This window comes from Silurus aristotelis, assembly GCF_946808225.1.
Source record: "Silurus aristotelis genome assembly, chromosome: 28".
In the NCBI taxonomy this organism is placed as follows: domain Eukaryota; kingdom Metazoa; phylum Chordata; class Actinopteri; order Siluriformes; family Siluridae; genus Silurus; species Silurus aristotelis.
Genome location: NC_139601.1, coordinates 16,872,474 through 16,897,963, shown reverse-complemented (window position 1 = coordinate 16,897,963; position 25,490 = coordinate 16,872,474). Strand labels below are relative to the sequence as shown.

The 25,490-nt window shown below is 43.1% G+C and overlaps 1 protein-coding gene and 3 pseudogenes across 4 annotated transcripts; all 4 read right to left on the bottom strand.

Moving 5' to 3' along the window:
* Positions 1-278: 278 nt before the first annotated feature.
* On the bottom strand, positions 279-1,271 carry LOC310722152 (trace amine-associated receptor 13c pseudogene; annotated as a pseudogene). The gene has a single exon. The product of its transcript is annotated as a trace amine-associated receptor 13c pseudogene (transcript).
* A 3,435-nt stretch (positions 1,272-4,706) lies between these two features.
* Positions 4,707-5,635, bottom strand: LOC310722258 (trace amine-associated receptor 6 pseudogene; annotated as a pseudogene). Its single transcript has one exon. The product of its transcript is annotated as a trace amine-associated receptor 6 pseudogene (transcript).
* Positions 5,636-12,006: 6,371 nt separating this feature from the next.
* On the bottom strand, positions 12,007-12,999 carry LOC310722386 (trace amine-associated receptor 7d pseudogene; annotated as a pseudogene). The gene has a single exon. The product of its transcript is annotated as a trace amine-associated receptor 7d pseudogene (transcript).
* A 7,680-nt stretch (positions 13,000-20,679) lies between these two features.
* Positions 20,680-21,275, bottom strand: LOC310722257 (uncharacterized protein; the record flags this gene model as incomplete). Its single annotated transcript, XM_083534611.1, has 2 exons — positions 20,904-21,275; positions 20,680-20,841 (listed from the first exon to the last, which is right to left on the bottom strand). The coding sequence occupies exons 1-2, from the start codon at positions 21,087-21,089 to the stop codon at positions 20,680-20,682; spliced, it is 348 nt and encodes a 115-aa protein (XP_083390737.1). The 5' UTR covers positions 21,090-21,275.
* Positions 21,276-25,490: the final 4,215 nt, after the last annotated feature.

Here is a 25,490-nt window from a genome sequence, read left to right as displayed (position 1 = left end):
TACAATTTTCATAGTCATGAAAATAAAGAAAACTCTTTGAATGAGAAGGTGTGTACAAACTTTTGGTCTGTACTGTATATATATATATATATATATATATATATATATATATATATATATATATATATATATATATAATGTATATATATATATATATATATGTGTGTGTGTGTGTGTGTGTGTACACAATGTACACACATCTACATATGCCTTCACAGATGGTATATAAAACTTTAATTCATATATTTGTAAATTCGTCTTAAGAGCACAAAACATGTTTAAGAAAAAACATTGATCAATGCAGAATCTGTCTGGAATATTTGCAGAGTTATAATTAATTTAATGCACCTCCTAAACCACGGATAAAACAGAGCGTAAATAACCGGATTAATAGTGGAATTTAGACAAAGCATGGTCAAAACTTTGTGAATGATTTCTCCCTGTACTTCAATAACACTCTCTAATAAACTGTAAATAAAATACGGAAGTAAACACGCCAGAAACACAGACACTAAAATGCCGAGGACTTTGGCTGCTTTTCTCTCAGATTTCATGGAGTGGGAGGTGATTTTCTGTGTTTGAGGTCGTGTGTGATTATTAAGCTCTCTGATAGCAGTGGCGTGTTTCTTAGCGATCAGAAAAACCAGACTGTACAATATGATTATGACAGAAAGTGGAAATATAAATGATATTACAAGATCAACTACAGTCCAAATCTCAGTCAGAATGAAAAAACACTCTCCAGGACACATTACAGTACTGCTGAAAATTCCATTGAAATAAATGAGCGCCAAAACATACACAAAATGTACAGACCAGTTCAAGTAAACCATGAATATCATAATCCTAAGAGAGATTGTGTTCGTGTAGAAAAATGGGGTTGAAAGAGCCACATAACGATCCACAGCAATGAGAGCGACAGTGTATGTGGACACAATCATGAGGAATCCAGTAGTCATTAAAAAAGCAATGCAAACACTTTTTCCAAAAATCCAGCATGACTCGATCGTCCAGATGAAAATCGGCAGCATCACTAAAGCACCGACAAGGAAATCCGACACAGCCAGTGAGAACACGAGCATGTTGGTCGGCGTGTGAAGCTGCTTGAAGTGAAGAACAGAGATGATGACGAGCAGATTTCCACACACTGTTAGAAGAACCACAGCAGCTGAACACACGTACAGTAAGATATAAACTGCAGGAGATACAGATCTCTCTGGACAGGAGAAATGCTCACAGAGATCCGAGAGATTCAACTCCGTCACATTCATCAAAAAAAAAAAAAAAAAAGTTAAAGTTAAGAGTTTCTCATAAACTGGATGCTACTGTTATAAAACTGCTACTGTTAGAGGTAAAAGACTTAAGCAGCTCTTGTGTTTTTATAGTTTAGAAATTGATCACACCCCCAAGTTTGAGTGACTGCATAATACATTATCATATTCTGCTAAAAAAAAAAAAAGGCCTGGTAGGTGATGATCAGAGAATAAAATGTGCTATAAAGCATAATAATCATGCATAAACGTGCTTAAATATCACAAAAAGTTTGAAATTCAGTGAATTTGGGTAATGGATCTGTATAAATCATGTGTCTTCTTTCTTGCCGTATCCCAATCATCTTCACCTATGGTACAAGAACAAGATATAATACAGTATGATTCTGGTAATGGAATATAATTTTCACCTTATTTGCTACAGTAGCACATTGATCTAAGCATCTGTAATGACAAAGAAATTCTGTCTTACATCTGTTGTATTTTTATTTGTTACTCTGTCTCAACATTATTTTAAGGAATCAAGGAGAGATTAAAGCCACATCTATGTAGCTTCCCAAAATCTACACCAGTGAACCCCATACAACTTGGCCAGTAGAAGCTAAACCCTGTAAAGTGCTAGCAATATCAGCATGGTGGATTATACCTGTTCCAAGAATTGTACCCATGTGGTGCATTATACTGGCTTTACAGACAATACCTGCATTACGGTTAGTGACTCTCCCGGACTCTGGGTTTTGTTCTGACTTGCAATAAAAACTATGATAGAGTTACTATCGTTGCCTTCGCATGGTCAGTTTCATGACAATTAGAAATTGTGCTAGTCCTCTTATGTGCCAGCTCTCAGCAGCAGACTGCTCTTCCAGGCCTCTGAATGCAGCACCAACAAATGTATTATTATCAAGCAACCTCTACCTCTTGTTCTTGCATGGTATATCTTTAAAGATTTGTTTTTATTTATTTACATAAAGCGCTTGTATTTGTTGGTTTCAACAGTGCCGATGCTGGAAGCTTCATCAACAAGTTCATACTTACTACCTGTTACTACCTGTTACTTCTCAATGTACACAATTCACATGCTTGTGATCTCTCCTCTTCTTCAAAAATCAGGAAACTGCAATATTTTCTGAAGCAAATTTTTTATATACAGTTCTAAAAAAACAATTCAGCATCACATCACACAGGCTTATTGAAGAGAGGATACAAGAAGTTTCAGTCTCAAAGCAGTGTTTCCCTAGCCCACTTTCTGAACAACATCAATCCTGTGAAGCTGTTTTTTGGCAAAATGGCAGAGTCTATCTTTAGGAAGAGGAGGTGCACCACACAGTCAAACTCAATGAAAAAGCCAATTCTACCACATCAACTTTATCAAGGAGTTAGCGCTACAAATGAAACATCTCCATATGTACTTATTAACTGAGAAAAATACTGTCTCGCCTACTGTAGTTTAAAGGAGTTACTTAAATGGCACTAAAAGGTTTTTGGTTCAGGTGGATTTCTTTAACAAGAAGATTAGAACAGTACTTGCCAAAGGAGATTTTACCCAGAGAGACCCATTATTCATATAATTAAGGAAACTCACCACCAAACTGTTCTTTAAATAAGAAGAGGCAAGACATCCTTGTGAATTATGTTGTCCCCTGGTAGCTATTTGGGTATCTATAAATGCAGAAACAGGTCTCTTCTTTAAAGTTCTACAAATGTACAGAAATTCAATAAAACGAAGAATTGTTTTGTTGTGTCATAAGCAGTTTCAATGATCTGAGCAAATTTTTGTACCAGTATGATCCTCAACGCCTACTTGGATCAAAAGGTGCAGGCTATTTGTTGGTACCTCAAATAATGAAGACTACATCAGGGGGCAGATGTTTCTCTTATAAACCCTACAGTTATGGAACAACCTTCCAACCAGTGTTCGGGACTCAGACACAGTCTCAGTGTTCAAGTCGAGGCTGAACACATTTATTTAGTGGAGTCTTTAGTCAGTAGGTGTTTGTGAGGTAAAGGAGCAGATCTGAAGGGATCATGGATATGGAGTGTTTGGTGAACTGGGATATTTGGATGCTGTCGTCTCCTCACTCTCACACGTTCACTCAGGTTTGTTGATGGTGGTGTGGTGGGTCGTCTCTTATCCCAGAGATCCCTCATGTCTGTGTTTCCTTCTGCTTCTCTCTAAGTTTTGCTGCCAGAGTAAATCTTGTCCCTACTTACACCCTGATCACTGTACAATGCCCCTCTACTCTATCTGCTTCTCAGGGAACAGTGACCAATGTTTCTGTCACTTTCTTCGTTTCAGATCTGCCAGCTTCAACCCAATGCCCTACCACTGAGTGGAGTTCTCTTCAATTGGAGACCTCTCTGTGCAGCTGGAAATTGTTCCACATTTCCTCATTCCTGGATTGGTCAAACTTTAGAACCAAACTTATACATTCCAACTTTTTATCTTGGTAAAGCTGCTTTAGGACAATGTTTAATTCAATTAATTTCAATTCAAGTAAATTCTATATTGGTTTTTACAGTGTATATTGTCTCAAAGCAGTTTTACAGAATGTAAGGATTATAGAACAAAACTATAAATATAATATTATATATTATATTATGTGTATTTATCCCAGATGAGCAGCCTGGGGCAACTGTGGCCAGGAAAAACTGGCTTACATGGTATGAGGAAGAAACCTTAAGAGGAACCACAGTCAAAAGGGAAACTCATCCTCATTTAGGTGACACCAACAGTGTGATTATACATTATAAGAACATTATAAACACTGGAGAGAGAGAAATATTATGAGCACTGGAGTGTGTGAATATTATATATATTTTTTTATGTGTTGCATGTTGTGTGTGAATAATTCAACAATTTATCCAGAAGCTGTTTAAATGTTTCCTCTAGTAGAATTAATTTTGGATTGTTTTTGATGCATTGGTTATTTTGGTATGTTTACCATAAATATAATCTTGATATTGTTTCTTTAGAATCATATGAGGGTATAACATTAACTTGAAATGTAATGTCTAAAATGTAATTTATTAAAAGTATTTATATTTTATGTAAATACTATTATACTAAAATTCTGTATTCTACTATTCATATTTCCTTGGCATATATATTTTGTATTATTTATTATGCTTTTAAAGCAAATGTAATTTCCACCACACAAGCTATACAATACATATATTAAAATATTGTATTACAGATCACTGTAGGCCAGAGGTTGCTGTTAAAATGGTGGTCAACTTATACAGGAACTTCTGAGGAACAATATTTGCGTGCATCTGGAAAAAAAAAGACTTTACATAAAAGAACATTGATTAGGAAAATAATATTATATTTTTATATGTTTTGTGTATACACAATGCACACACAAAACTACATATGCCTTCACAGATGGTATATGAAATTTTAATTAATATATGTATATGCACATCTTAACATGTTCAAGTAAAAACATTGATTAATGCAGAATCTGTTTGGAATATTTGCAGAGTTATAATTAATTTAAAGTACCTCCTAAACCACGGATAAAACAGAGCGTAAATAACTGGATTAATGCTGGAATTCAGACAAAGCATGGTCAAAACTTTGTGAATGATTTCTCCCTGTACTTCAATAACATTCCCTAAGAAACTGTAAATATAATACGGAAGTAAACACGCCAGAAAGCTGAGGTGATTTTCTGTGTTTGAGGTCGTGTGTGATTATTAAGCTCTCTGATAGCAGTGGCGTGTTTCTTAGCGATCAGAAAAAACAGACTGTACAATATGATTATGACAGAAAGTGGAAATATAAATGATCTTACAAGATCAATTACAGACCAAACCTCATTCAGAATGAGAAAACACTCTCCAGGGCACGTTACAGGAGTCTTAAAAATTCCATTGAAATAAGTGAGTACTAAACCATATGCAAAATTTAGAGACCAGTTCAAATAAACCACAACTCTCATAAGCCTAACAGAGATTGTGTTTGTGTAGAAAAATGGGTTTGAAAGAGCCACATAACGATCCACAGCAATGAGAGCGATAGTGTATGTGGACACAATCATGAGGAATCCAGTAGTCATTAAAAAAACAACGCAATAGCTTTTCCCAAAAATCCAGCATGACTCGATCGTCCAGATTAACATCGGCGGCATCACTAAAGCACCGATGAAGAAATCCGACACGGCCAGAGAGAGCACGAGCATGTTGGTCGGCGTGTGAAGCTGCTTGAAGTGAAGAACAGAGATGATGACAAGCAGATTTCCACACACTGTTAGAAGAACCACAGCAGCTGAACACACATACAGTAAGATATAAACTGCAGGAGATACAGATCTTTCTGGACAGGAGAAATGCTCACAGCGATCAGAGAGATTCAACTCCATCACGTTCATGAATAAAACATTTCTCTGATGTCTACAAAAGTTAAACCAAAATCCTCATAAATGAAAAGCTATTATAACATTGTAAACGCACATTACAATAAAATGAATTAGAGGTCAAACAGAGCTGGTGCTTTTATAGTTTAAGAAATAGATTACGCCCCTAAGTTTGAGTGACAGAACAGTACATATGATGTCATGCCGTGTAAAAAAAAAGTTGAAAGTGAATTCCATGTGCACACTGCTGTGAATATGTGCTTCAAATAAACATGAAGTCCACAGAGTAGCAATGTCCATTATATAATGCTAAACAAATACATCATGAATCAAGCATATGTATAATAAAAGGTGACAAATACACACACAATGGGAATACAACTATTTTAGGCACTTTGTTTAAAACGTGGCGCCTAAGAATCATCTCTATGTTACGTATGTAACCCTAGTTCCCCTAGGGAACAAAATGCTGCGTCGCAACTCTTTGGTAACGGCTCTGCGTTGTCCACACTCTGAACCACATGTGAAATATGGCCAATAGGCAAGACGTGACATCATGGCGAGCGACGTCGCGTAAACCATGAAGCTACAAAATGGCTGTGCGGTGGTAGCAAAATTAGCTTCTGCAAAAAAGAAAAGGTATGCACCGCAGGGATGCAGGGGGTGTGGCACGGGGACACTCTCTCGGGAACTAGGGTTACATACGTAACCTAGATACGTTTCCCCTTCAGGAACTTTGAGCTGCATCGCAGCGCTTTAGGAACGAGATGTCCAATCATGCCACACTAACTGGACCCTGCCTAATGTGTGAGGGCCTCAGCACCTGCATGCAAGTCAGAGGAGCCTGGAGTGGCTCTGAGGTCGAAGTCATAAAACACAACAAAGGTCAGCGAGTGGACCAGCCCGCAGCGTCGCAAATGTCCTGGAGTGGGAATCCAGTGGACCAGGCCGTAGAGGCCGCCACACTACGGGTTGAGTGAGTCTTGACCCCGAGCAGAGCAGGGAGACCCAAGGACTCACAAGAGGAGAGGATGGCATCCTCCACTACCCACCTGCTTAACATCTGCTATGGCCGGGAACTCTCTCCAGAACTCCCAAGAGAAGCACAGTCGTGGAGAAGGCGTTCAGGCGTAGCTTCGGCCACGTCTATACAATTTCATCCAGCCCTAATGAGGCTGGGTGAGAGAAAGAGAACCAGAGGGGACAGTGCAAAGTCTCCCGAGTCACAAACAGATCCACCTGGGCTCTGTTAAACCTCTGCCATATCTGCTCCACCACCTTGGGGTAAAGTCTCCATTCCCCAGGCCTCGGCCATTGTCTCAACAGGGCATCTGCTCTGCAATTCAACCGTCCCAGGATGTAAACGGCTTTTAGCGAGAGGAGTTTGTCCTGGGACCACAGGAGGATCTCTCGCCAGACTGAATGGGAGGACCCAATATTGGTAGGCTTCGCCCCCGAAAGCAAACCTCAGGAACCTCTCATGTGTGGGGAAGGATGGCTATGTGGAAGGATGTGTCTTTCAGATCTATCGTGACAAACCAGTCCTCGGACCTGATCTGAGGCACAATCTCTTTGAGATTGAGCATCCTGAACCTGAGCCTCATGAGTGAGCGGAGGTCCAGGATCGGACGCAACCCACCATTCTTCTTCGGAACAACGAAGTACGGGCTGTAGTAGCCTGACTCTCTAACCGAGGGGTGAACCACCTCGATGGCCCACTTCCTCAGGAGAGTGCGCACCTTCGGTTCCAGGACCATAGCCTGCTCAGGTCCCACCAGGATGGGACACATCTCGTTGAACCGGGGAGGGGAAGACGCAAACTGAATCACATAGCCCTTCTTTACAGTATGCATGAACCACTGAGAGACCTCTGGCAGCTCCTCCCATGCTGTCAGAAAGTTCCTCAGAAGAACCAACCCCTCGGAGTTGGCCTCTGACGGGCTGGAGCTGTTCTCTGCAGCCAAAGACACCTCACGAGAGGTAGCAGATCTCCCCCATCTTCAGCGATCTTTTGGGTGGAAATACGGGGAGCAAACCACTGGAGGGAGGCTGCACCCTGAAACACGTCCCATGGCAGGGCTAGCAGACCGGCCTCCTGAACCTGAATGGCTGGAGCAGCATACTGCGGCCATTCAAGCCTCCTGAGAGGCGGCGGGTCTCCCCCATCCACATCAATCTTTGCGGTAAAAGCGGAGGGAGACGCCCACTGGAAGGGGGCCATGCTCTGAAGCACATCCTGTGGCAGAGCCAACGGCCTGGCCTCCTGGTGGTGCTGGGGAGGGGCATGCACCGTAGCTTGAGGTGTACACCGCCCTCCAAGATGTAAGCCATCAGGACTTACGCACCAGGGCCCATTTATCAGAGGTGAGGACGACCCTCAGGTTGGCCAGCACCCTCTCGGGACTAGACCAGTGGCCTTTAGGACCTCCGCACAGGGACCGGGTGGCAAGGGACTCTTTCTGGGCTTCGCAATGGCTGGATGCACCGTGCTGAGGCTGCCGCCAAGCAGCCCCATGGGAGCAGTGGGGAAGTACCACTAAAATGCTGCCCTGTCTCCTGAACCTGCCAGCAATCGTCCTTACCTATAGTGTCACCAGAACAGGCCAGGAGGGGCCACCGGTGTGTTCAGAAGGAAAGCCCTGTACCTGTCGGGAATCACCATGCACAGGGTGAGCCACAAAAGCCCTTCTGTTGCTACCAGGGCTGACATTGACCGACCAACGGCTGTGCCATACCTTGGTGGCCCCGAGGGTTAGGCCGCAGCAGGACGTAACTCCCAATCGTCAACCCTAGAGCTGAATCCCATGCCATCTCTCATAGTAGGTCAGTCTGGTATGCCTGCAAAACACAATTATCGTGTAGAGGCAGCCTGATCCTCCGCATAGCCATAACTACTAGAGCCAAAGTGGCTTTTGCAGGCATACTGAAGCCTTTAGCGATGCACCACCTGGGGAAAGATAGCTTGCTAGCATCTCTTTCACACGCGGCATCACCCCGCAGCCCTACTCCTTAGCCACAACTACATTCGCGTAGAGCGAGGTACAGTGGGAAAACTTTGCGAATTGGGAACTTTAGTTCTTTGATTCACATCACAATGAATAAAGTAGTTGTTTTCTTTACATGCTTTCATACACTTGCATAAAAAACACACAATTATTCGCCAGTTCCAACTACAATTTTTGCCCTTATGTATTACGCTTTAAATTCAGGGCTGCTCCCTTTAAACCAGTCACCAAAATATACACTGTTATTACTGTTTGGCTGTGAAATAATAACAATAACAAAGGACTCGCCATCGGCAGGACTCTGGACAGGCTTGGGGGCATGCTTGGCAGGGCAGACGGGCATAGAGGTGATCTCGGCAAGTCGGAAGAGCAGGGCGACGTCCCCAGTCAGGCAGGAAGGCTGAGATTGGGCAGCCCCCCAGCAGAGCTCAGGGGCTGGATGGACAACCATTTTAGAAGGTTATTTAAAACCATTTGGTTTGCCATAGATTGTTCATGACGCACCGGAAAATACTGAGTTCTCTGCTGTGGGCTAAGCTTCAAAATATCGACTGTCTCGGTTGGGTCACTGAATTGCCAGTTTGTGACAGAGCAAGCCCAACTATTTAATACATCCGCTGGGTCCATCTTTGGCAATATTATTCTGTCAGAGAACTACGGGTGCGGGGCCAGATTATTCAGTCAGGAACTCAAGTCAAATCTTGTCAAGAAGCTTGGGGCACAAGGAAAGTCGGGTGCCACCGGTGGATACTGCGGGACTTGAGATGAGCTGCCACTGGGTAGAATGCCTTGGCGGTCAGTAAAGTCCAGATATAGCATGAAGCAAGCCTCCTGGTGGCTCCCGAAGCACTTTCTGGCGGATGTGATGTGGCGGAGCTGCGCCCTCGGCCACCACCCTAACCCTAACCCTGCCCTCGGAGGGACTCTGGGTTGGAGCGGCACAGGAGGGTAAAGAGTGTGGCAGTAGATGGCAGGAGGGTGAAGAGTGTGTGTGAGGGGTGTGTGGGGTCGTCCACAATGCTGTTGGCTTTGTGGATGCAGTGTGTGGTGTAAATGTCCATGATAGAGGGGAGAAAGACTCCAAAGATCTTCTCAGCTGTCACCACAATAGAGGGTCTTGCGATGCAGTTCCCAAACCAGGCAGTGATGCAGAATGTGGTCAGGATTGGGGGAGAGAGAGATGCGCTTTCCTCAGCATTCTCAGAAAGTAATAACGCTGCTGGACTTTCTTGGTGATGGGAGCTGGTGTTAAGTGGCCAAGTAAAGTTCTCTGCCAGGGAATTTGGTGCTCTTGATGATCTTCACAAAAGATCCATACTCTATGCTCTCCTGAAGTAAAGAACTATCTTTCATTTTGTCAATGTTCAGAGACAGGTTGTTCGCTCCACACCAGACTGTTAATCATTGCATCTCTTCTCTGTATGTTGATTAATCGTTCTTGGGGCGATGTAGGGAAGACAAAACCAAAGCCAAAAAACAGTCCAAAGAATCTAAAGCCGGCAAACAGAACAATATAGGCAGGGCACAAAAAAACCCCCAGACAAAACCAAAAACAGAGCAGGGGTCAAGAACAGGATCAGAAACAGAATCAGGAACAGGGTCAGGAACCAGAGCAGGCAGGGTGGCAAGAAAATCTTCAGGGACTTTCGAAGCCGGTCAGATAATCTGGCCCCGGGCTAAAGTCTTGGGTGTCCTTAAAAACGAGGTGTCCAATGACCTGAAAGTGTGTGCCATGTGCCCGGACGATCCTGACAACTAGAATCAAAAACTAGGAAATAAAAAGGGTCAAATTTCAAAATCAATAACAAGAAAACTTGATAGTTTAAGGAGTAAAAAAAACAACTGAGTAAATTCTTTACAGATTGTCAGAGAACCAGAGCGTCTTTTTATTCAAAGTGCATGTGAATGAACTAAATTCACTCTAGAAGACTTTCAATTCTGCCTCAGGGTCGTGGTCTGGACATTTAGGGTGGTTATTGTGTAAAACCTTGAATATTATCACTAGTTTCATTTTGTATATTCCTTTTTAATTTCAGTTAAGTTTCATGCAGCACTGTAAAGTATTTATAACAAATTTACACTTACAGAATTGACAGCTTAAAAAAAAAGTCTGATTTGTCATAAAAGATATAACATTTTAAAATGACACATAGGAAAATGCTACATGATCTTTTCTAATATAGTGAGTGATAAATTATTTCCCCCCCTGCAAATTTTGACTATGTAAATATTCACCTTTATGTAATTCTTCTGCAGCATAAATGTCTGGGACTAAATTAGGCTTTACTGATGTTGATATTCGGTTTCTGATACTTTCAGTCGTTTTTACAGTCTCATACACATTATTCAAAATAATAATATAAAAGAAAAAATAAATAGAAATTACAAAATAGAATTTACATTACTATTTTATTATGTATATCATAAAAGTTTTTAAAACAAAGACTCCATATTAATATCAAACTAAAGTTTTAAATGTCAAAACTCACCACATACGTAATATCTATATAAAAGTACACAACACATTTTTACGATAATTTTATCGGCTGGTTTACTAATTTTTTATATTCTTTCTGATGTGAAAATATAATTCAAATGATGTTATTCCTATTATAAGCAAATATAATTTTGACTACCTATATAATAAATGCCTACATGAATTGTATTATATGAATTACAAAATAATATTGCTATGATAAGGGATACATTAAATCAGTAGTTGATATACAGTAATGATATGATTCAGACATTTCATGAAAGAACACTGATTAATGTGGAGTCTGTTTGGAATATTTGCAGAGTTATAATTAATTTACAGTAGACTTGAGACAAAACGAGACCAAAAATTTTGACTGATTTTTCATTGTAGCTCAATAACATCACCTAATAAAGTGTAAATAAAATACGGAAGTAAACACGCCAGAAACACGGACACTAAAATACCGAGGACTTTGGCTGCTTTTCTCTCAGATTTCATGGAGTGGGAGGTGATTTTCTGTGTTTGAGGTCGTGTGTGATTATTAAGCTCTCTGATAGCAGTGGCGTGTTTCTTAGCGATCAGAAAAACCCGACTGTACAATATGATGATGACAGAAAGTGGAAATATAAACGAATATACAGGATTTCTTAGTGACCATAAAATTAATTAATTCAAAGAATTTAATTCATATATTTATCATTTTCATGTGTTGTGTGTTTGTGTGTGAATAATTCAACAATTTATCTAGACCAAATTTATCCATAGTCGTTTAACTCTTCCTCTAGCAGAATTTATTTGGAATGTTTTTGATGCTTTGGTATTTTAGTAGTTTCTCAGACAGACTGATTTTCTCATCTGTCTTTGTATGTGTGCCTTAAGAGCACAAAACATGTTCAAGAAAAAACATTGATTAATGAAGAGTCTGTTTGGAATATCTGCAGAGTTATAATTAATTTAAAGTACCTCCTAAACCACGAGTAAAACAGAGCGTAAATAATTGGATTAATGCTGGAATTTAGACAAAGCATTATCAAAACTCTGTTGATTATTTCTCCCTGTACTTCAATCACATTCCCTAATAAACTGTAAATATAATACGGAAGTAAACACATCAGAAACACGGACACTAAAATGCCGAGGACTTTGGCTGCTTTTCTCTCAGATTTCATGGAGTGGGAGGTGATTTTCTGTGTTTGAGGTCGTGTGTGATTATCAAGCTCTCTGATAGCAGTGGCGTGTTTCTTAGCAATCAGAAAAACCAGACAGTACGATATGATTATGACAGAAAGTGGAAATATAAATGATCTTATAAGATTAATTGCAGTCCAAATCTCAGTCAGAATGAGAAAACACTCTCCAGGGCACGTTACAGTACTGCTGAAAATTCCATTGAAATAAGTGAGTGCTAAAACATATGCAAAATTTAGAGACCAGTTCAAATATACCACGATTATCATAATCCTAAAAGAGATTGTGTTTGTGTAGAAAAATGGGGTTGAAAGAGCCACATAACGATCCACAGCGATGAGAGCGACAGTGTATATGGACACAATCATGAGGAATCCAGTAGTCATTAAAAAAAAAGCGCAATAATTTTTCCCCAAAATCCAGCATGACTCGATCGTCCAGATTAACATCGGCGGCATCACTAAAGCACCGACAAAGAAATCCGACACGGCCAGAGAGAGCACGAGCATGTTGGTCGGCGTGTGAAGCTGCTTGAAGTGAAGAACAGAGATGATAACGAGCAGATTTCCACACACTGTTAGAAGAACCACAGCAGCTCCACACACGTACAGTAAGATATAAACTGCAGGAGATAGAGATCTCTCTGGACAGGAGAAATGCTCACAGCGATCAGTGAGGTTAAACTCCATCAGGTTCATGAATAAAACATTTCTCTGATGTCTGCAAAAGTTAAAACAAAATCCTCATAAATGAAAAGCTATTATAACATTGTAAACGCACATTACAATAAAATGAATTAGAGGTCAAACAGAGCTGGTGCTTTTATAGTTTAAGAAATGGATTACACCCCTAAGTTTGAGTGACAGAACAGTACATATGATGTCATGCCGTGTAAAAAAAAAGTTGAAAATGAATTCCATGTGCACAATGCTGTAAATATGTGCTTCAAATAAACATGAACACAAAGTGCACAGAGTAGCAATGTCCATTAAATAATGCTAAACAAATACATCATGAATCAAGCATATGTATAATAAAAGGTGACAAATACACACACAATGGGAATACACCTATTTTAGCCACTTTAATTAAAACATGGCACAAATCTAGTGATTTTTAAAGAAAGTCAGAAAATTGCTGGCACTTAAGAATCTTTAGTTCTTTGGTTCAAATTACAACGAATAAAGTAGTAGTTTCCTTCACACGCATTTATACACATGTATAAAAAAACCCACACAATTATTCTCCAGTTCTGACTACAGTTTTTGCCCTGATGTATTAGACAATTAGAGCTGCTCCCAGTGAACCAGTCACCAAAATATACACTGTTATTACTGTTTAACTGTGCAATAATATTAGCAATATTAAAGTTTTTAAAAGCATGTGCAATAACGATAATTTAAAACCGAGCAATATTATTTGTGTGCAATATGTTTAATAGCGTAACTATTTACTTGTGGTCTCTTTTTTCTACTTTTGTATGTATACAGAGAGAGTGAGAGATGAGCAGGTATATCCGTTGTATGCGCAAAAGGGGCGAGGTCCACAAAGTTTGAACGCGAACCCAAAGTGCTGAGGAGATATCCGTGGTACGCCTGGAAAAGGCAAAGTCCACACGATGCAAGAGGGTCTGGAAGTCCTCCTAGCATGACGTGCAATAACAGACAAAAAATGCTCCGTGAAGGTGGGGCGCTAATTAGAGGCGAAGCCGGTGGCACCCTGACATAACCCCTCCCCCAGGGGAGGCTCTTAACGCCCAAACCCTGCGCCGGGGCCTACCCCGCGCCTGGGGTGCCGGACGAAGCAGATGAGGGGCGTGGAACTCCTCTAGGAAAGTGGATGGACGGCTGATCCAGCACATCCAGTTGAGGGAGGTCTCCAGGCACACCCTGGAGGCGATAGATGGGCGAGACACAGGGTTTCAACAGTGGCACATGAAACAAGGGGTGAATGTGGTACCTTGCAGACAGGTCTAGCCAGTAAGTCACCTCGTTGATCTGGCTGGGTATCCGGAAAGGGCCGATGAACTGGGGACACAGTTTCCGACATGGAAGCTTCATCTTCAAGTCCTTTGTGGAAAAAACCATACCTGATCCCCCGGTCGGAAGGATGAAGCGTCCAACTGGCAAGCGTCCGCATGCCTCCGTGTAGCGTGGAGGGCCCGCTGCAGCTGGTGTGTGTGGATTCCCATACCTGTACACTCTCCCGGAAACAGTAATCCACAGACGGTATGTGTGATGGTTTGTCCGACCACGGGAACAGGGGCAGCTGAAATCCCAACACGCACTGAAATGGGGTGAGTCCCATGGTGTCCGGAGACCGCACAGAGTTCTCCGCCAACGGGAAATACCGACACATTCCTTAGGTAGCGACTGAGTTCCTGGATCTTCCGCTCAGTTTCACCGTTAGACTGAGGAATGTAGCCGGAAGACAGGTTGACGGACAACCCCAGTAATCATAAGAATGCCCATCAGATGCGGGACGTGAACGAACACGTGATGAAAGAGGCGGTAGCAGTTTCCAGGGCCAAAGACAGGCTCTTCAGTGGGAAGAAGCGACAGAGAACTGATCGACAGCTACCAGAACACACATGTGGCCTTCCGACCATAGTAAGTCCGTCAGAAAATTAATACCAAGGTGGGACCAAGGATGGTGTGGTATCAGCAAAGGTACTAGCTTGCCAACAGGAAGGTGTCGCGGTACCCTGGACATGGCGCAGGCGGAGCACTCCTGGATGTATCATGCAATCTCTTGGTGCATCGTAGTGGGCTTGCAGGAGCGGGAGAGTCCGTTTCCTCCCTGAGTGGCCAGGGAGTGTACGCTTCTGACGAGGGCCTGTCGACCGGTGGTAGGGATAAGGTGCGACCCTCTGGACCTCCTGCCGCGACAGGCTCCTGGCGAGTGGCCAAGCGGATCTCTTCATCCAGGTCCCACGCGATGGGGCTGAGTTACAGCATGGGTGGCACGATGGATTCAGGTTCTGCCGGTTCCTCTGGGCCGAACATCCGGGAAAGGGTGTCCACTTTACCATTTCTAGATCTGGGTCGGTAAGTGAGGACATACCGAAAGCGGGTGAAGAACAAAACCCATCTGGCTTGCTAAGGGTTTAGCCTCCTTGCCTCCCAGAAGTACTGGAGGTTCTTGTGGTCAGTGATCATGGTGAAGGTGTGAGCAGCTCCCTCTAGTCAGTGCCTCCACTCCTCCAATGCCAGTTTAATAGCCAGCAGCTCCCGGTTCCCAATGTCATATTTCTGCTCGGCAGGTGACAGTTTCCATGAGAAGAATGCACATGGCTGGAGTCAGGAGGGGGACCCGGACTCTTGGGACAAGGCATCTCCCATGCCGGTAAAGGAGGCATCCATCTCCACTACAAAGGGTCGTTGTGGATCAGGATGATGGAGCAAGGGTGCGACACAGAACCTCCTCCGCTCCGGAGCTCGTGAAAGGCCTCCTCTGCTTTTGGGGTTCACAGGAGGGTCTTTTGCCCTCCCCTTGAGGAGTGATTTCAGTTGAACGGTGACCAGGCTGAACCCCTGGATGAACTGACGATAGAAATTGGCGAAGCGCAGGAAGCGCTGAAGTTCCTTTATAGTCATCAGAAGTGGCCAGTCCCGGACTGTCCTCACCTTTCTTTCGTCCATTTAAATCCCCTCTGTGTTGATGACACAACCCAAGAATTGTATCTCTGGTCGATGGAACTCGCATTTCGAGAGGTTCAGGTAGAGACTGTGCTTGCGGAGTTGTTGTAGCACATTGCTCATGTGCTTGTTGTGCTCTTGGGGTGTCCAGGAGAAGATGAAGATGTCATCGGTGTAAACGATATCTGTGGAGGAAGGAACTGAGCACCTCGTTCATGAACCCCTGAAAGGCCGCCGGCGAGATGGACAAGCCGTACGGCATTACCCAGTACTCGTAATGCCCTGAGGGAGTGATGAAGGCAGTCTTTCACTCATCCCCTTCCCAGATTCGCACAAGATTGTATGCACTCCGGGAGGTCCAACTTGGTGAAGATCTGGGCTTCACGTAGGTCCTCCAAAGCGAGCGGGACTAGAGAAAGCAGGTATGGGAGAGGGGCGATCTGCGCATTTAGGTTCCTGTAGTCGATGCAGGGCCGCAAAGAATCTCCACAAAGAATGAGATGGAGGCGGCGGGCGAAGACGATGGGGTGATGAATCCCTGCCGGAGAGCTTGAGATATATACTCCTCCATAGCCCTGTGTTCTGGAGCTGAAAGGGGATACACCCCGACCTTGGTAGTTTGGCTCTAAAAAGCAGCTCGATTGCACAATCCCAAGGCCAATGAGGGGGGAGATGATTGGCCACCTGTCAAGTCAAGTCAAGTTTATTTGTATAGCGCTTTTCACAACAGACATTGTCTCAAAGCAGCTTTACAGAAATGAACAGTCAAGGTGAATGGTGTGCATTTATCCCTGATGAGCAAGCGGTGGCGACTGTGGCAAGGAAAAACTCCCTTAGATGTTATGAGGAAGAAACCTTGAGAGGAACCAGACTCAAAAGGGGAACCCATCCTCATTTGGGTGACATCAAGAGTTTGATCATAAATCTTTAAACAATACAGAACACTGGGGAGTGAGAACTAATCATGAGTACTGGAGTATAAGATTATAAGTGATGTTCTTTCTGCAGTCTTATACAGTCTATATGGTTAGTAGCTCCTAGTTTTATAAGCTCAGCATTTGTGATCATCACAGATCCAGCATCAGCTTCTCCATGCCAGAGCCTTTAAACACTCCAGAAGGTCCAATGTCAAACTCCACACATGTAGCGGGATCTAAATGGCACTGGTACGTCTCTAGATGGTTCGGGATGTTTGCGAGTTCGGCATCTACTTCTTCAAAGGTCCGTAATCATCACGAGGTGGGAGGTGACTGGAGCTGGCCAAACCTCAGGGTGTCTCGGGATGGGGAGAGAAAGAGAAGCAGTGGAGAGGAATTAGCGTAGCTGCTGTTCATGATATTAACAACACAAGTTGATAATGTGCATGTGATCAGATGTTCTGGAGCACAAGGTTATGATGTGATGTGTGTTATGTGTAGGCTTTGCCAAAAATATATGTTTTTAATCTGCACTTAAACTGGGTGAGTGTGTCTGAACCCCAAACACTGTCAGAAAGACTATTCCAGAGTTTAGGAGCTAAATGTGAAAATGCTCTACCACCTTTAGTGGACTTGCTATTCTAGGAACTACTAGAAGCCCAGAGTTTTGAGATCTCAGGGAGCGTGGCGGATTGTAGCGTGTTAAAAGACTGGATAGATACATAGGAGCCAAACCATTTAGTGCTTTATAAGTGAGAAGTAATAGTTTGTAGTCTATTCGAAACTTAACAGGAAGCCAGTGTAGGGACGATAGGATTGGGGTAAGGTTTCTTAATTTTGAAATATTTCTAAGGTGAAGAAGGCTGTTTTTGTAACATGGTTGATATGATATTTGAAAGACAAGTTGCTGTCTAAAATAACTCCCAGGTCTTTTACCGTTGAACTAGTGGTTACAGAACATCCGTCTAAATGCAGGTTGAGATGCTGGAGCTTCTGTATACTAGTTTTTGGGCCGATGAGCAAAATCTCAGTCTTATCAGAATTTAAAAGTAGAAAGTTGTGGGTCATCCAATCTCTTATTTCCTTAACACACTCAGTTATGCGAGCTAATTGAGCTGTATTGCCTGGTTTAGATGAGATATATAGCTGGGTATCATCAGCATAACAATGGAAGCTAATTCCATGCCTTCTAATAATATTTCCTAACGGAAGCATGTATATTGTGAAGAGCAGGGGTCCTAGAACTGAACCTTGTGGCACACCATAATTTACTTGCATTAGCCTGGATAGCTCTCCATTTAAATCTACGAAATGGTAACGATCGGACAGGTAGGATTTAAACCAGCTTAATGCCTGTCCCTGAATGCCGATGTAATTTTGTAAGCGATCTAGGAGGAGATCATGGTCTATAGTGTCGAATGCAGCACTAAGATTTAGTAGAACCAACAACGAGATGAAGCCTTGGTCTGAAGCTAAAAACAGGTAATTAGTGATTTTAACTAGAGCAGTTTCTGTGCTATGATGGGGCCTAAAACCTGACTGAAACTCTTCAAAGATATTGTTCTTTTGTAAGTGGGAACATAACTGGGCAGCGACAATCTTTTCTAAAATCTTAGACATAAATGGGAGATTTGAAATTGGTCTGTAATTCGATAGCGTGTTTGGATCCAGATTAGGTTTTTTAATGAGGGGCTTAATAACTGCTAACTTGAGGGATTTAGGGACATGACCTAACGATAGTGACGAGTTAATAATATTCAGAAGAGGTTCACCAGCTGTATATAACACTTCCTTCAGTAATTTAGTAGGAATTGGATCTAACTGACATGTTGTCGATTTAGCTTGGGCAATAACATTATACAGCTCTTCCTGTCCTATACATGTAAAACAGTGGAGTTGTGGAGTTGAAGGTAACACTGTCTCAGGAGATGGTGTCAGAGGTTGAACTGCCACAATTGTTTTTCTTGTTATCTATTTTTTTCAGTGAACAAATTCATAAAGTCTTCACTACTAAACTGTGATGGAACACAATTTTCAGATCCCTGATTTGTAGTTAGTTTAGCTACAGTACTGAAAAGGAACCTGGGATTGTTTTTGTTATTTTTTATGAGTTTGCTCAGGTGTTCAGCTCTAGCAGCTTTTAGCGCCTGTCTGTAGCTGAGCATAGTGTCTTTATACGCAATTCTATATACCTCCAATTTTGTTTTTCTTCATTTTCTCTCCAGATTGCGGGCTGTTCTCTTGAGGGCATGCGTATGACTGCATATGTTCTCTAACCTTTTTTAACCGGATGGGGGCAACGGTGTCTAATGTGCTAGTGAGGATAAGGTTTATGTTGTTAGTTATTTTATCAAGATTATTATCAGTTATGGGTTTAGGGTGAAATTAAGATAAATCAGGCAGGTTATTTATGAATCTGTCCTTAGTGGTTGGAACAATAGTCCGACCAGGTCGATAACATGGTGCAACACGGCTAATCTGCTCTACAGGTAGTGTGTACAGTATAAGGTAATGGTCTGTGATGTCATCACTCTGAGGTACAATATCGATATCAGTGACGTCTGCGCCGTGGGATATTATTAAGTCTAGTGTGTGGTTAAAACGGTGGGTTGGTCTGGTGACGTATTGTTTAACCCCAAAAGAGTTTAATAAGTCAACAAATGATAATCCTAGAGCATCGTTTACATCATCTACATGAATATTAAAATCTCCTACAAGCAGCACTTTATCAAAATTGATCAAGAGATCGGATAGAAAACAAGCAAACTCTTGAAGAAAATCAGCGTAGGGTCCTGGGGGTCTGTACACGGTGACCAGAGCGAGTTTTCTATTTATGTCCGAAAGTATAATTTTAAGAACGAGCACTTCAATGATTTAAAGCTGAATCCTAATCTCTGACTAACATTAGGAGAAGCACTATAAATGATTCCTAAACCACCCCCACGACCAGTCTGACGCGGCTCATGCTTATAAACATATCCTGACGGTGTCGACTCGTTTAGACCCATATAATCACCTGGTTTAATCCAGGTCTCAGTGAGACAGAGTGCATCGAGATTATTATCTGTGATCGTCTCATTTACAATCAGTGCTTTGGGTGCAAGTGATCTGATGTTTAAAAGACCAAACTTTAGAACTTTTTGGTGTTTGCTTATCTGGAATTTTTTAGTTTTAACTGCAATAAGATTATTTCTGGATCTTGTGTATTTAATTCTTGGTTTTACTACACGAGAAATAGATACGGTTTCTATAAACTGGGCTGTGTGTGAACTTGTAACTATTTGGTCTGTAGTATGCGTGTTTTTATAGTGGAAGATTTCCTGATGTCTTACCAGTCAGATGGTGTGAAGTATCCTAGAGATGTTATCTGAAAGCACTGCTGCCCCAACTCTGCTGGGGTGCAGGCCATCAGGGAGGAAGAACCTAGGACGCTCCCAGAAACAGTTCCAGTTATTAACAAAGAGAAGTTTATGTTCTCGACACCATGACTGTAACCATTCATTTAGAGCTTAAAGTCTACTAAACTTCTCAGCCCCTCGCTGGTAAGTGGGAAGAGGTCCTGACACTATGATCCTCGTTGTGGGCGATGTGCTGCGTACCGTCTCCACCAGGATCCTGAAGTCCCTCTTTAAGATCTCCCTTTGCCTCAGCCTGGTGTCATTCGTTCCGGCATGAAGAACAACTGAAGTTCTCCTTCAGGATCGCGGGTACCTGCGCAGCGACATCGAGAACACGAGCACTAGGAAAACAGCGAGTGTGCACCTTACCTTTGTCTCCGGTAGCGCAGACATGCTGGACGATGGAATCTCCGCGTATCACAGAATCACAGTGTCGCGTTCCGTCTCGCGGAGAGGGGCGAAGCGGTTCTCGGGCCCGTAGTGGTGGCGGGGGAGACGTCTTCGACCGGGGCTTGGCTTGTCTCTTCCGCCGCTGCCGCATCCAGGGTCCGTGTTGCACCTTTGCCGGAGTTGTAGGTGTGCTGGGTCTGGGCAGAGAAACCCGCGGAGTTGATGTGCTGGGAGCGTTAGGTTCAACCCGGGAATTTACCTGGGACGAGTGCGCGTCCGCCCGGGATGTTTCCAGCGCCGCTTTCCGCTCTCGCAGCCGGGCATGCTTTGCATGCAGCTCACGAATCTGTTTCTCCAAAGCCTCCATCTCCAACGCCACCGTTTGCAAATCGAACGAGTCCTCACCTGTGCTCAAAGTCAGACACACAGCCGGCATAGTGCTCATAATCACGAACAGAGTTAATGTACATAAATATGATAACGTGAGAGACAATGAATATAGTGGTAGTCGAGTTTAACTGACTACAGGCACAAGTCAGGAAGACAAAAACAATTTAGGATTATTAAAAGAGAAAAACACAAACAAACAAATACAAACACGGAACTCGCAACAAACAAGTCAAACACAGGAAGCTACGTAACCGGAAGTCAAGTCGTGTGATGTGATATGTGATGTGTGTTATGTGTCGGCTTTGCTAAAAATATATGTTTTTAATCTACAATTAAACTGGGCGAGTGTGTCTAAACCCCGAACACTGTCAGGAAGACTATTCCAGAGTTTAGGAGCTAAATGTGAAAATGCTCTACCACCTTTAGTGGACTTTGCTATTCTAGAAACTACTAGAAGCCCAGAGTTTTGAGATCTCAGGGAGCGTGGCGGATTGTAGCGTGTTAAAAGACTGGATAGATACATAGGAGCCAAACCATTTAGTGCTTTATAGGTGAGAAGTAATAGTTTGTAGTCTATTCTAAACTTAACAGGAAGCCAATGTAGGGACGATAGGATTGGGGTTATGTGATCATATTTTCTTGACCTTGTGAGAACTCTGGCTGCTGCATTCTGGACTAACTGAAGCTTGTTTATTAACGCCTGTGCGTTGAATACATTCGCAAATGAGCTATACTCCACAGGGATCTCCACCTGGGTAGAATCCGGAGCTTCCTCCACCCGAGTGGCGGCCAAGGTAACTGTGTCCGGGAGACGTGTGAGGAGATGAGTGAGGCATTGTTTCTTACACCGAGGGCTCCACTCCAAGATGTGACACGGGTCCCACGAGCATCGGGGTGCATGTTTAGTGAGCCAGGGGTGTCCCAGAATAATGCTGACCATTGACTTCTCCAGCACCATAAACCAGATCTCCTCCTCATTGAATAGCCCCACTCGGAGCATGATGGTGGGAGTGCAGTATTTCACCCAACCACTATTGGCTCATTTCAGCCACTATTGCGCAAACCGAGCAGCTGATCCGCCATTGATAGCACTCTGGAAGCGACGCTGAAAACCTCCGTAAAGTGATTGGTGAAGTGCGTGTAGGAGTTGATAGCTGGGATCTCTGCACTCAGGCTAGCGCTCTTCCAGAGAGGAGTGAGACAAGGAATGCAACCTTAGCTCAATCAGTTGGGAATTTCTGAGGTTGCATCTTGATGTGGAGTTTCACCTGGAGCACGAAGCCATGACACTCAGCTGCGTCACCGGAAAAAGAGGCCGGAAAAGCCATTGGGCTGGTGGAGGGGGAAGCAGCCGCCTGGCTAGCGACAAACGGAGTGAAGGTGAGATCGTGGACCGTGTCCGAAGGCGTAGCCGGTTGTGGCTCCATTGGATGTAACGCGACATTTTCCCTTGTGTGTTTTAAGGTCCGTTATTCTGTCAGGCCGGGAGAAACAAAGACAGAAGCCGTTGTAGGTTAAGTAAGCTTTAAGAAGAAACCATGATAGCCGTGAGAAAGAGAGGGATGAGAAGGTATATCTGTGGTATGCCTGAAAGGAGTGAGGTCCACAAAGTCTGAAAGTGAACCAAAAGCGCTCAAGAGATATCGGTGGTACGCCTGGGAGAGGCGAGGCCCACACAGTCCAAAACGGTAGCTGAAGTGCTGAGGTGATATCCGTGGTACACCTGGAAATGGAGAGGTCCACACGATGCGAGAGAGTCTGGACGTCCTCCTAGCATGACGTGCAATAACGGACAAAGCCCTGAAAGAGTGAGGGCCTTACATAGGCTGGGTGGAAGGAGGTTCAGGTGTTGGTAGTTATTATGATGGAGAAGCGCTCCTTGCAGGCGTGGCGCCGAGGAGAGGCGAAGCCGGTGGTGCCCTGACAATATACAATATACTGTATAATTGTATAATGAAATTTCCTCACTGTGGGACAAATAAAGGTTTATCTTATCTTATTTTATCTTATCTTATTGTTTAGTTCCCTGTGTTTCTAAAATACTGGATGAAACATGTAGCGAGCTTTCAGGTGGCTGCCCCAAGCACTATCTGGCCGATGTGATGAGGCGGAGCGGCACACTCGGCGGAGCTCTGGGGCAGAGCGGCGCCCTTGGCGGAGGTCTGGGGCGGAGCGACGCCTTTGGCGGGACTCTGGGGCGGAGCAGTGCTCTCGGTGGGACTGTGGACAAGCTTGGGGGTATGCTCGGCAGGGCATAGAGGTGATCTCGGTGAAAAGACACAATGCAGGGAAGCCAAAACCAAAGCCAAAAAACAGTCCAAAAAATCCCAAGCCGGCAAAAAGAACAATATATGCAGGGCACAAAGAAGAAAACAGGGCAAAACAAAACAAAGGTTTTTGCGGATCAGCAACAAGATCAGGATCAGGTTCAGGAACAAAAGCAGGCAGGGTGGCAAGAATATTCTCAGGAACTTTGGAAGCCAACGAGCTAAAGTCTTGGGTGTCCTTAAATAAAGGGAGGCGCAGGAAAAAGCGGCAAGTTGGCCGCCGACCGGGAAGTGTGTGGCGTGCACCCGGAAGATCCTGACAACTAGAATCATGATTGTGGAAATAAAAAGGGTCAATTTTAAAATCAATACCAAAAAAACTTGATAGTTTTAGGAGTAAAAAAACAACTGAACAAATTCTTTACAGATTGTCAGAGAACCAGAGCGTCTTTTTTTAAGTGCATGTGAATGAACCAAATTCACTCTAGAAGACTTTTAATTCTGCCTTACAGTCATGATCTGGACATTTAGGGTGCTTATTATGAAAGATTTCGAATATTATTACTATTTTCATTTTGTATATTCATTTTTTATTTCAGTTGTTTAATGCAGCCCAGTAAAGAATTTATAACAAATTTACACTTACAGCATTGACAGCTTTAAAAAAAATTGTCATAAAAGATATATTTTAAAATGACACATAGGAAAATGCTACATGATCTTTTCTAATATACTGTGTGATAAATTATTTTCCCCCTGCAAATTTCATTATATAAATATTCACATTTACAGTGAGGAAAATAAGTATTTGAACACCCTGCTATTTTGCAAGTTTTCCCACTTAGAAATCATGGAAGGGTCTGAAATTGTCATCGTAGGTGCATGTCCACTGTGAAAGACATAATCTAAAAAAAAAAATCCAGAAACCACAATGTATGATTTTTAAACTATTTATTTGTATGATACAGCTGCAAATAAGTATTTGAACACCTGAGAAAGTCAATGTTAATATTTTGTACAGTAGCCTTTGTTTGCAATTACAGAGGTCAAACGTTTCCTGTAGTTTGTCACCAGGTTTGCACACACTGCAGGAGGGATTTTGGCCCACTCCTCCACACAGATCTTCTCTAGATCAGTCAGGTTTCTGGCCTGTTGTTGAGAAACACGGAGTTTGAGCTCCCTCCAAAGATTCTCTATTGGGTTTAGGTCTGGAGACTGGCTAGGCCACGCCAGAACCTTGATATGCTTCTTACAGAGCCACTCCTTGGTTATCCTGGCTGTGTGCTTCGGGTCATTGTCATGTTGGAAGACCCAGCCTCGATCCATCTTCAATGCTCTAACTGAGGGAAGGAGGTTGTTCCCCAAAATCTCGCAATACATGGCCCCGGTCATCCTCTCCTTAATACAGTGCAGTCGCCCTGTCCCAAGTGCAGAAAAACACCCCCAAAGCATGATGCTACCACCCCCATGCTTTACAGTAGGGATGGTGTTCTTGGGATGGTACTCATCATTCTTCTTCCTCCAAACATGTTTAGTGGAATTATGACCCAAAAGTTCTATTTTGGTCTCATCTGACCACATGACTTTCTCCCATGACTCCTCTGGATCATCCAAATGGTCATTGGCAAACTTAAGACGTGCCTGGACATGTGCTGGTTTAAGCAGGGGAACCTTCCGTGCCGTGCATGATTTCAAATCATGACGTCTTAGTGTATTACCAACAGTAACCTTGGAAACGGTGGTCCCAGCTCTTTTCAGGTCATTGACCAGCTCCTCCCGTGTAGTTCTGGGCTGATTTCTCACCTTCCTTAGGATCATTGAGACCCCACGAGGTGAGATCTTGCATGGAGCCCCAGTCCGAGGGAGATTGACAGTCATGTTTAGCTTCTTTCATTTTCTAATGATTGCTCCAACAGTGGACCTTTTTTCACCAAGCTGCTTGGCAATTTCCCCGTAGCCCTTTCCAGCCTTGTGGAGGTGTACAATTTTGTCTCTAGTGTCTTTGGACAGCTCTTTGGTCTTGGCCATGTTAGTAGTTGGATTCTTACTGATTGTATGGGGTGGACAGGTGTCTTTATTCAGCTAACGACCTCAAACAGGTGCATCTAATTTAGGATAATAAATGTAGTGGAGGTGGACATTTTAAAGGCAGACTAACAGGTCTTTGAGGGTCAGAATTCTAGCTGATA